Source organism: Medicago sativa, chromosome 2 (genome assembly GCF_051527215.1).
Source record: "Medicago sativa cultivar Bolivia chromosome 2, Bolivia_mono, whole genome shotgun sequence".
Taxonomy (NCBI): domain Eukaryota; kingdom Viridiplantae; phylum Streptophyta; class Magnoliopsida; order Fabales; family Fabaceae; genus Medicago; species Medicago sativa.
In genome coordinates, this window is record NC_140750.1 from 25,912,882 (window position 1) to 25,925,684 (window position 12,803).

Sequence of the window (12,803 nt, forward strand, 5' to 3'; positions counted from 1 at the left end):
CAAAAGAACACTCAAAAAATAAATGAAAGATGGATTCGCATGAAGAATTACAAGACGAACACATATTGAAGGTAATTGAACTCCCCTATGCAATAATTTGTCATCTATTGGAATTTTTCTGTGCATTATTCTCCAAACAAGCAAAGATTTTGAAGGAGGAATTTCAGGGCACCACAGAGATTTCGCCCATTTAATATTCTGGCCTGTACCATATTTGAATTCAAAAGCTTGCTTAAAAGACAACTCACCATTGTTGCTATGTTTACAGATCAGCTTATCTGCGGTTTCTTCAAAGGGGATGGTTACCTGTTCAGCAAGATGCTTGACCTGAGGAAAGGAGCGGAGCACAAAAAATGGAATTCTCCATTGACCATTCACAATAAATTCATTGACCTTATCCTTCAAAAGAGAGTGAAGATTCATAGGAATATCTAAATGAGAGGCTAAGGTTTGACCGCACCAGTTGTCCAGCCAGAAATTGATGTTTCTCCCATTACCAAGTTGCCATCCACAATTAGAAAGAATTATATCAAACTCAGCTTTTATGCTACTCCAGATAGAGGAAAAAATATGATGGGATATCACTCTTCTCTCTCTAAGAACTTTGCTCCTAATTAAAATTGCCCAATCCTCCTGTGAATTCAAAAGGTCCCAGCAAAGCTTAAGATTGGTGGATTCATTCAAAGTGTAGAGAGACCTTATACCTAATCCACCTTCAGAGAGAGGTTTACAAGTTTTATTCCAAGAAACAGTAACTACTTTCCTTTTTGAGATGTCACCATTCCAAGAAACAGTAACTAATTCAATGGAGGCATAAAATGGTCAAAAAGGTGCATTGGTGGTAATTCTTTCATAAGAAGACAAAAAGTAAAATAATTTAAAACAATAGAGATTGTTTAAAAAAATATTGCATGAAAGCAACGTCGAAAAAATATTAACATATCTCCCTTAATTGTGAGATTTTGTGTATGTGATTTGGTCACATCGCCAAATAAGATTTAGGTGGAGCTATAACATGGTAAAAATTGCGGATTAATGGTGATTTCATGGAGGGGGATTTATATTACTATTTTTCTCGAAAAGATTAAAATTAATTAGAAAAATAAAGAATATGAAAAAAGTATTCTTAACACGAGAAAAATGATAAAAAAAAAGTAGTAATTTTTAGTGGAAGTATTTGAAAAAGAGTGAATTACCGGTAATTTTAGGGGTTAATTTAGCTAAGAAGGTTGTTTAATGGGAACACTCAAAAAATCAATTAAGTGGAAACTTTTAATGGGAACATGCAAATTTCGCTTATCTCCATCTCTATTATAAACATTTCCCTTATATTTTATTTTGATAGTACATGTGGCAAGTTTATATTGAAAGGTGCATTTAATTTTTTTTTAAGAAAAAAGGTTGCATTTAATGTTTTATTTCATATACACACCAAAATGTAATATGCTAAAATTCTAAGGAGTATTTAATGTTTTTTTTTTATTTACATATCAAAATAACATGAATTCTAAGGAGTATTCAACCGAAAATTTTGGCAACCAAATGGTGATGAATTTTTAATTTTTTTTAATAAACATTATGTATTTATTGTGACTAATAAATTAAAAAAGTCTATTTACAACTATAATTAACTTTAATTATTCAAAACAAAACTATAATTAACTTTAACGTTTTGATTTTTGAAAAACTAAATCAAAATAGGTGAATATAATTCCTGATTTAAATCGTACCCTGATTTTTTCACGTAATTTTTTTTTTTTTTTTGGATAAGCCAGGAGAAAAGACAAGCATCAAGAGGAAGCAACGACATCCCAACTAGGTTGACATCCCGAAGAACCTCCATCCTATGCCGTCAATCTCAAAATTTTATTAAAAAAAGGGGGAAAAATATATACAAGAGGGGGGACTATACCAAAACCCTCGAAACAAGAAAAAAAGGAAAGAAAAACAATGGACTTAGCTTATAACATCCACTCCTGGTCATTGACCACTTCAGACTTGAAAACCACTGCAAGCAGCACCTCAGGCATAAGCTAGTAATGGTAAATACACTTATTCCATGCCTAATAATTTATCAATTGAATAGCTCCTTCTCTCTTGGCCTACTGTCAGTTGGCATTCGCATTACACAAGCTATATATGCTAACTAATGCATGCATGGAGTTTATGATAAGCTATATAAATAATAGCTGCAAGCAAACTCTTCGTGGGGCCACATCTAGATATTGCAACCAGTTTAGAATTTTGAAGTTTTGAGGCCATAACTTTAACCAACACTGAAATGTCTTCTACATCTTGCAGCAATGATTCTGCATTTTTTGCTGCAGGGATGGCATAGCAGCTTCTTCCCATCCTTCAACAGATGGTGGAGCCTTATAGAGTACCACTACCACAGATACGAATGGACCAACACTCCAAAACCAAGCGCTGACAATCCTCATGAGTTGTCCATGTCTTAAAAAATTTAAAAGGGACTACATTCCTGACATTATGATCGTCAAAAGAATAGGATGTGCTTGCATAAACACCCGCTACAGAAACAATATTTTGCTGAAATGAAATTTCCAAAACAATACACTGGGAGGAAACAAAAATAACTGATGTCTCTCCCCCACAACGCCCAAAGATTTAGCAGCAAAGATTCTCTATTATTAACACAGAACAGAAGTTAAATTCCTTAAAGTAATACGAGTATCAACATTACCAATACCGCGTAAATTCCATAAGAATATAGTCATTCAGAAGGTGGAGAGGACTGCCCCGTGGAGCGGGTTTTGTAAGGTGCCTTGCCATCAAACTTATGTTTATTTAACATTTGCTGCTGTTTTTTGGATAACACGGGCACAAAGGGATTCTCCGCTGCACGCCTATCATACTCCTTAATTTTCTGCCAAAGATCTAGATCATGTTGGATACGAGAATTAGAGTGTGTCATTCCCTCCTCTCGGACAACTACAAGTATATTTACATCCTCCATCTCTGCATCATTTGCATCTACAAGTTGTTTAGTTGTTGAAACTTCCCTGTCCGTAGAATCTGCACCTTCATTGGCAGTGTGAGTGGCTTGTGTGTCATTCGCTGCAACATTGTCACCTAAATCATCCACCGGCACCTCCTCCACCGCAACATGCTCCTCGTGCAAAGAGGAACCAGTAGCAACCGGAGATTTAGTAACATCACCAACCGGTGCAGTGCTGTTCCTTGCAGGAAATATCTCAGGATCCTGTGATTCAGGGGCGGATTCAGCGCCCGGCGACCCCGGGCGGTCGCCCGGGCTCGATCCGCAATTTTCTCACATTAGGCCCAACCTATAGGCCCATTTACACACTTCACAAAAAAAAATTGGGCAAATTGGGCAAATACATCACACGCGTACTCACTACTACTCACTTCTCTGTTCGACTGCCATGAGCTTCTTCAGAGGTAAACGACGACGGCGAGGCACCGTTTCAGGGAGAACGGGAGAAACAGAAACGACGTCGTTTAGTAAAGATTGATCGAAGAGTGGGTAAGATGGTTTTGATCTGGCCGTTCTGTGGAAAATGTCATCTGCGGAGACGGAGTCTGTTGACGGTGTCGTTTTGTTGTGAAGATTCGAGAAGTGTGTCTTCTCTCTCCTGGTTGCTAATCTCTTCTTCTCATTCACTCTAATTCTCTAAAGGTAATCTCTTCTTCTCCTTCCTTTCTTTCCTTGTTTTAGGGTTTTAGAAAAATTGTAAAATTGGTTGTGCAATTGAAAAATTGATCATTTGAAGGACAAATTTAAACGATATTCTTAGTAGAAGTTGTTATGTGAATTGAAAAATTAGTAGAAGTTGTTATGTGAATTGAAAAATATGTGAAGTTTGAATGGGAAAAGCTATGAAGTTCGAATGGGAAATTGGGAATGATTATTTGCAATTGAAGTTCGAATGAACTTAGAATGACTACTATAGTAAAAGATTAGTAGTAGTTGTTATGTGAATTGAGATTAGTAGTTGTTATGTGAATTGAAAAATTGACTAAATTGCGCAACAAGGAAAAGACTGGAAACTGGAAAGCTTGCTGGTTCATTCTTGGTATATGATTAATCTTTATTGAAACAATGTTGTGTAAACTTTGCATAATAATGTATCTGAATGTTTGTATATCAGTGTTGTCAATCGCGGGAAATAGTCGCTTTTTCAAATTCCGCTATGCAATAGCGCTGGTTTATCGTGTATTACAGAACTATTGCAATTTGTTCAAATACCGCAATTTGACAACACTTTTGTATATATGCTTGTGTATTATGATTTGAAGATACTAAGATGCTGAATTTTGAAACATTTTTGTGACAGGAAATGAATGCTGTGAAAGATTGGCATACTATGGTATGAGTACAAACTTGGTGAACTATCTCGGGCAACGTTTCAATCAGGGAAATGCAGCTGCTGCTAAAAGTGTCACAACCTGGTCTGGCACATGCTACATCACACCATTGCTTGGAGCCTTTTTAGCTGATTCATACTTGGGAAGATATTGGACAATTGCTAGCTTCTCTGTTATCTATGTCATTGTAAGTTAAGACCACATAAAATATTGTTTATTGGTGCAAATCATGTTCAGTTTCATTATATTTTGAGCACAATATTAGTAACAAATGTTGATTTTCTCTGCAGGGAATGGTACTTCTAACATTGTCTGCTACTGCACCTGGACTTAAGCCATCATGTGATGGTAATGTTTGCCATCCAACATCGGCACAAACCGCAGCAATGTACATAGCTCTCTACTTGATTGCTCTTGGAACTGGTGGTATCAAACCATGTGTCTCATCTTTTGGTGCAGACCAATTTGATGAAACAGATGAGAAAGAGAGGAAAAAGAAGAGCTCTTTCTTCAACTGGTTTTACTTCTCAATCAACATAGGTGCGCTCATTGCTTCGTCGGTATTGGTTTGGATACAGATGAATGTTGGCAGGTAATATTCCATCTCTCTTAATTCAAATTGTAATTTTGTTCAAAAAAAGACGAACCTCTCTTTTAAATTTTTTTGCATATATTTTTCGCCCAGGCTCTATGAAATTCCTGGCTCCGCCACTGCTGTGATTCAACTGTCACCAACGTCAATATAGGCTCCACGGAAGGCAATCGATGTGGTACCTCGTCTGTAACATTTTGCAAAGCAAAACTGAACGAATTTTCAGCTAAACTTTGATTCACCAACTGCTGCACTGGAGGGGGGGCTTCAAAGGCTTTGTAAGAACCAGCGCCCGAGGGGTTGTCATTCAACGGCATCCAAGCAGATGTTTTCGTCGGAACTTACTCTTTCCCTTTGCGAACAATATCTTTCTCCTTGTCTTTATTGCTAGAATCATCCTTTCTAGGATACAACCAACGGCACTTAGAGACATCATGACCAATGCTTGAACAATGTTTGCAAAAATCGGGCAGTCCCTCATACTCTATAGACAATGGAAAATATTCTTTTAGGATGATAGTACTAAATCTTTATTATAAACATAATATTTCTCTCATCATCAAAAATATGAGTGAGTTCATTTTAGAATAACATTAAATGAGTGACAAAGGAATGCCTTTTTTAGTGTGTAAATTCAATTGAATTCTTTTTCACGTAAACTATTGTTTTAGGATGATAGTACTAAATCTTTAATATAAACATAATATTTCTCTCATTATCAAAAATATGAGTGAGTTCATTTTAGAATAACATTAAATGAGTGACAATCCTTCAAAAAAAAAATTAAATGAGTGACAAAGGAATGCCTTTTTTAGTGTGTAAATATGAGTGAGTTAATTGTTGTCTTCACAATAAACTTTCATATTACAAAAATAAATTAGGAAAAAAAATTAATTAAGCAAACGATTCCTATGAGATCAAGAATTTCGCTTTTAGTCCATAATAAAAAATTCCCATGATTTAATCTCTGCAAAAAAATAAAAAAATTCAACATTCTTAGTTTTTGTAAAAAATTTCATTATCATTTTTAGTCCTTATAAATTTTCCATCAATACTTTTTGTCTCTAAAAATTCTAAAAGAAAAATTTTACAACGAATATTTTTTTTTTGCAAGGACTAAAAGCGAAATTCTAAATATTTATAAGGACCATTTATTTAGTCAAACGGAGACGTAATTTAAATGGATGAAGTTTTTTTTTCTTTTTGAGAGAAATGGAGGAAGTTTTTTGTTCAATTCTTTCATGAGAAGAGAGGAAGGTGTATTTGTGGTAATTCAATGGAGGCATAAAATGGTCAAAAAGGTGCGTTGGTGGTAATTCTTTCATAAGAAGACAAAAAAAGTAAAATAATTTAAAACAATAGAGATTGTTTAAAAAAATATTGCATGAAAGCAACGTCGAAAAAATATTAACATATCTCCCTTAATTGTGAGATTTTGTGTATGTGATTTGGTCACATCGCCAAATAAAATTTAGGTGGAGCTATAACATGGTAAAAATTGCGGATTAATGGTGATTTCATGGAGGGAGATTTATATTACTATTTTTCTCGAAAAGATGTAAAAGTAATTAGAAAAATAAAGAATATGAAAAAAGTATTCTTAACACAAGAAAAATGATAAAAAAAAAAGTAGTATTTTTTTCGTGGAAGTATTTGAAAAAGAGTGAATTACCGGTAAATTTAGGGGTTAATTTTGCTAAGAAGGTTGTTTAATTGGAACACTCAAAAAATCAATTAAGTGGAAACTTTTAATGGGAACATGCAAATTTCGTTTATCTCTATCTCTATTATAAACATTTCCCTTATATTTTATTTTGATAGTACATGTGGCAAGTTTATATTGAAAGGTGGTTATATTTTATTGTAAGGGTTTCTGCCGTTTTTGCACTTCCGATTCCGTTTTGCCTGTGTCCTTGCTCCGGTGTGGTTCTCCTGCCCCAGCCATGTTTGATTGGCAGGCGGAGCTTGCACCTTTGCCCATCAAACTTGGGATTTCTGCAACTCCCATGCCTCCACCTGTGATGCTCACCGCCGCTCCTACTGCTCCGAAGATAGCAGCTGCACCGAAACCTTCTTTTGCTCAGGCCCTTCAGGGTAAATCAGCTCTCTCGGACCCTCTCCCGGTACCCTCAATTCGTGGTGATATGCTATCAGTTAAAATTACTGACGATGTCTATGCTCGTGGACTGGATTTTTGCAAAACCAACCTCAGAGGTAGGTTAGTTTTCAATAAAGGAGATAAGCCTCTCTCCTCCAAGGATCTCGCTGACAGATTACAGAAAGTGTGGAAAGTGAAAGGGCCATGGCACCTAACATCCCTTGGCCGTGGGTTTTATGAATTTTTCTTTAATTCACAAGATGATATGAAAACTGTTTGGGCAGCCGGCACTGTTAGCTTGAAGCCAGGACTTCTACGCTTATTTGAATGGAAAAAAGACTTTAACATGCATACACAACGACAAACTCACACTCAGGTTTGGGTTCGATTATGGGAATTACCGCAAGAATATTGGATGGAAAGGACTTTGTATGAGATCGCCGGTGCGGTTGGTACTCCGTTACTCATCGACAATGTGACACGTAACAGACTCTATGGCCATTATGCCCGCATTCTTGTTGACCTGGATCTCTCGAAAGATTTGTTTTATGAAATTATGGTGGAACGTGAAGGCTTTGCGTTTCCATTGTCTATAGAGTATGAGGGACTGCCCGATTTTTGCAAACATTGTTCAAGCATTGGTCATGATGTCTCTAAATGTCGTTGGTTGTATCCTAGAAAGGATGATTCTAGCAATAAAGACAAGGAGAAAGATATTGTTCGCAAAGGGAAAGAGCAAGTTCCGACGAAAACATCTGCTTGGATGCCGTTGAAGGACAACCCCTCGGGCACTGGTTCTTCCACAGCCTTTGAAGCCCCCCCTCCAGTGCAGCAGTTGGTGAATCAAAGTTTAGCTGATAATTCGTTCAGTTTTGCTTTGCAAAACGTTACAGACGACGTACCACAGCGATTGCCTTCCGTGGAGCCTATATTGACGTTGGTGACAGTTGAATCACAGGGTCCTGAGATATTTCCTGCAAGGAACAGCACTGCACCGGTTGGTGATGTTACTAAATCTCCGGTTGCTACTGGTTCCTCTTTGCACGAGGAGCATGTTGCGGTGGAGGAGGTGCCGGTGGATGATCTAGGTGACAATGTTGCAGCGAATGACACACAAGCCACTCACACTGGCAATGAAGGTGCAGATTCTACGGACAGGGAAGTTTCAACAACTGAACAACTTGTAGATGCAAATGATGCAGAGATGGAGGATGTAAATATACCTGTAATTGTCCGAGAGGAGGGAATGACACACTCTAATTCTCGTATCCAACATGATCTAGATCTTTGGCAGAAAATTAAAGAGTATGATAGGCGTGCAGCAGAGAATCCCTTCGTGCCCGTGTTATCCAAAAAACAGCAGCAAATGTTAAAGAAACATAAGTTTGATGGCAAGGCACCTTACAAAACCCGCTCCACGGGGCAGTCATCTCCACCTTCTCAATGACTATAGTCTTCTGGAATTTACGCGGTATTGGTAATGTTGATACTCGTATTACTTTAAGGAATTTAACTTCTGTTTATTGCGGAACCTCTGATTGATATTTCCCAAACTTCAAAATTCTAAACTGGTTGCAATATCTAGATGTGGCCCCATGAAGAGTTTGCTTGCAGCTATTATTTATATATAGCGTATCATAAACTCCATGCATGCATTAGTTATCATATATAGCTTGTGTAATGTGAATGCCAACTGACAGTAGGCCAAGAGAAAAGGAGCTATTCAATTGATAAATTATTAGGGGCATGGAATAAGTGTATTTACCATTACTAGCTTATGCCTGAGGTGCTACTTGCAGTGGTTTTCAAGTCTGAAGTGGTCAATGACCAGGAATGGATGTTATAAGCTAAGTCCATTGTTTTTCTTTCCTTTCTTTCTTGTTTCGAGGGTTTTGGTATAGTCCCCCCTCTTGTATATATTTTTCCCCCTTTTTTAATAAAATTTTGAGATTGACGGCATAGGATGGAGGTTCTTCGGGATGTCAACCTAGTTGGGATGTCGTTGCTTCCTCTTGATGCTTGTCTTTTCTCCTGGCTTATCCAAAAAAAAATATTGAAAGGTACATTTAATTTTTTTTTTTGTTAAGAAAAAAGGGTGCATTTAATGTTTTATTTCGTATATACACACCAAAATGTAATATGCTAAAATTCTAAGGAGTTTTAATGTTTTTTTATTTACATATCAAAATAACATGAATTCTAAGGAGTATTCAACCGAAAATTTTGGCAACCAAATGGTGATGAATTTTTAATTTTTTTAATAAACATTATGTACTTATTGTGACTAATAAATTAAAAAGTCTATTTACAACTATAATTAACTTTAATGTTTTGATTTTTGAAAAAATAAATCAAATCAAAATAGGTGAATATAATTCCTGATTTAAATTGTACCCTGATTTTTTCACGTAAACTATTCTTTTAGGATGATAGTACTAAATCTTTATTATAAACATAATATTCCTCTCATTATCAAAAATATGAGTGAGTTCATTTTAGAATAACATTAAATGAGTGACAAAGCAATGCCTTTTTTAGTGTGTAAATTCAATTGAATTCTTTTTCACGTAAACTATTGTTTTAGGATGATAGTACTAAATCTTTTATATAAACATAATATTCCTCTCATTATCAAAAATATGAGTGAGTTCATTTTAGAATAACATTAAATGAGTGACAAAGGAATGCCTTTTTTAGTGTGTAAATATGAGTGAGTTAATTGTTGTCTTCACAATAAACTTTCATCTTACAAAAATAAATTAGGAAAAAAATTAATTAAGCAAACAATTCCTATGAGATCAAGAATTTCGTTTTTAGTCCATAAAAAAAATTCCCATGATTTAATCTCTGCAAAAAAATTTCAACATTCTTAGTTTTTCTAAAAAATTTCATTATCATTTTTAGTCTTATAAATTTTCCATCAATACTTTTTGTCTCTAAAAATTCAAAAAGAAATATTTTACAACGAATATTTTTTTTTTGCAAGGACTAAAAGTGAAATTCTAAATATTTATAAGGACCATTTATTTAGTCAACCTAATAAGGTCAAACGGAGACGTAATTTAAATGGAGGAAGTTTTTTTTCTTTTTGAGAGAAATGGAGGAAGTTTTTTGTTCAATTCTGTAATAACCCGCTTATTAGGAACCGAGATAATATCTGGAAACGATAAAATGCACGCGTTAAGACAAGGGGTATTTTTGGAATTTCACGCTAAGTTGGTACTTAAGCATGTTGGTACCAGCATTCATCACAATTCTCTTATTTTTCTCTCTCGAGGGTTTTCATAAGTTTCTTTGCTCTCCCTTCTCTCTAGAACTAGTCACCACTACTCTTTCCCAAACTCGATTCTTCCCTCAAACTTCTCTCAATCCTCCTCTAAGATAGAGATTAAGCAAGTTTAAAGATTCATCAAGGTGTTGGCAAGAAAGTGGAAGAAAACTTCACCAACTTAGACTTCCTTCATCTAGAGTTTTGCTCTTAAGGTTTTGCTGTCAAGGGCTTGAGGTTGTGAGCTATCTTCAGATTATTTCTAGGTGAGTTCTGTAACATCCATACCAGACATATCTAGAAAGTCTGGCACGTGCGTTAATTCAGTACTGGATACATTAAAAATTTACAACATAAAAGTTACCGAATGAATATATTGTACAATAAAAGCTTTCGTACATTATCATTACATCATGACTTGTCTTAATTAAGATAAATACATCCTTGCAATCCATAAACTCCACGCTGCGGTACGAACGAGCTCTTGCAAAACAATCCATCCAGCTACTACCTTGACGTCCAACCTGATATCTGAAACAAATAAGGATTGGGATGAGACATAATGTCTCAGTGAGTTCCCCTAAATCCTAGGTTATAGGTAACCTCGGGGAAAACCTACGGTCACCACGTGTCTACAATACAACCTGACGGTTGATTATACGTGTGTGGTCATGCTTTCCTAGACGGTAGTGCATACTAGACCCGTCATAGGTTCATCTTACTTGTTGTAGGCTTCACTTCCTATACGTGTCATGGCGATCGAGGGGGAATCTATGACCACATTGCCAAGAATACGCTCTACGTATCGAGGCCTAAGCATATCATAATCATGGCACGATTCTAAACCGGACGTTTAGGGGAAACCTAAGATCGTCATCGGTATCATGTTTATTACTTGCGCTATTCATGACTTGTACTTGCCTTAAAGCATCTAGTGCTCTTGTCCTCAAACATGATCTTACTTGAAAAACATTCTTGATTAATCATAATCATATTCATAACATGCATGGTCGTACATAAGTTCATTCATTATTATGTTAGCGTTGAACAAACAATCATTATCTTGATTCATTTTACGGAGAGCCCCGGGTGGAGTAACCCCGAGAACAATCCCATCATGACCGATGTACGTACATCGGACTCCCTCGATGTCGTGCGGGTCCCTTACGGCTTGAACCGTTCCCCTTGATTCGAGAACCTCCCGTATCCCCCTGATGTGGATAACAATAGACACGAACACCTACATCTTGCTTACTCGGTGACATGCGGGTCCCTTACGGCTTGAATCATTCTCATTAATGAGAACCCCTTGTATCCCCCTGGCGTGGATAGAAAGAGACATGCCACCTACATTATATTAATCATGGTCTTGTCGTTCATGTAGAATAAACCTAATCATGCTTACACGTTTACCTCAGAACCTTGATCGAACCGATTAGCGGTAAATTCTTACTTGTTCATACTTGCAAATTCCTAATCATGGTGGAGAGATTAATTAATCAAACCACGACTTAACATGCTTGATATATCACTCTTAAACATGTGCGAAGAGTTCATACTTCGCGTCTTAACTTTCTAGGAATTCTTACTAACTAGCAAGTTCTCGACAACTATGTCGAGGCTCTAGTTTTCCCTTGCTTAATGAATAACTTGCTACCCAATTCATGACATGATTCTCTCGTATGTTATGCTTTACTACCTTGTTAAATACTTGCTTCACTTTACAAGAGTTTTACTTGAAAAACCTATGTCTTGGGGATTAGTTATGAAGGGTTTACATTTATAAAAGTTTACGTGAGTGAAAGCCGAACCGAAGCACGACAAAAAGGCGAGATGAGCGAACAGGGCAGCAGCCCTCATTCACTCGCCTTGCACTGGCAGTGGCGAGCTTTGGGGCGAGCAAACACCCCTTCTTGCCTTCTTGCTCGCCTTGGCGAGCTCCATACTCGCTGTGGCGAGTTGGTGCAGAACAGCACCTGCATAATTGATGTTTTAAGCCAAAAATCATCATCACTAAGTGTCCCAAGGCATATGGCATCTCTAGTTATCATAGGAAACCTGAAAAATAATCTTGAAGCAAGCATACACAAATATAGAAAACATAACAATGGAAAGGGCAACATAACACTAGATAAAACCCTAGAATTCATTCTTCCATTGCAAGTTAAATCATATGATCCCATAGGTGGGTATTCTATCTATGGAACTCACCTTAACATAATCTTGCTAATTCTTCAAGCTCCAAGCTCAAGCCATCAAACCCTAGTTCTTGATTCCAACTTTAAATCTTTTATTCTTTGATTCTTAACCATTAAGAAACCATATCATGCACAAGTTCATGCTCCAATCATCACTTTCATTTCACCTCTTCAAAACCCTAACTCAAGCAATTTTCCCTAATCCAAAGATTTCCCAAACTTGCTAAAATCATGATGGATCCATTCTTGTGTAATCTCATACTTACACCACTATCTTGCCTTGATCTTGCTAAGTTA

The 12,803-nt window shown here is 36.5% G+C and overlaps 1 protein-coding gene and 1 pseudogene across 2 annotated transcripts; both read left to right on the plus strand.

Annotated features, from left to right (window-relative positions):
* The first annotated feature begins 4,017 nt into the window (after positions 1-4,017).
* Positions 4,018-5,096, plus strand: LOC146945809 (protein NRT1/ PTR FAMILY 8.1 pseudogene; annotated as a pseudogene). Its single transcript, XR_015028048.1, has 4 exons — positions 4,018-4,058; positions 4,320-4,537; positions 4,641-4,942; positions 5,036-5,096. The product of XR_015028048.1 is annotated as a protein NRT1/ PTR FAMILY 8.1 pseudogene (transcript).
* A 1,789-nt stretch (positions 5,097-6,885) lies between these two features.
* On the plus strand, positions 6,886-8,487 carry LOC146945810 (uncharacterized). Its single transcript, XM_085748100.1, has one exon. It carries the CDS (start codon positions 6,886-6,888, stop codon positions 8,485-8,487), a length of 1,602 nt encoding a protein of 533 aa, XP_085604226.1.
* Positions 8,488-12,803: the final 4,316 nt, after the last annotated feature.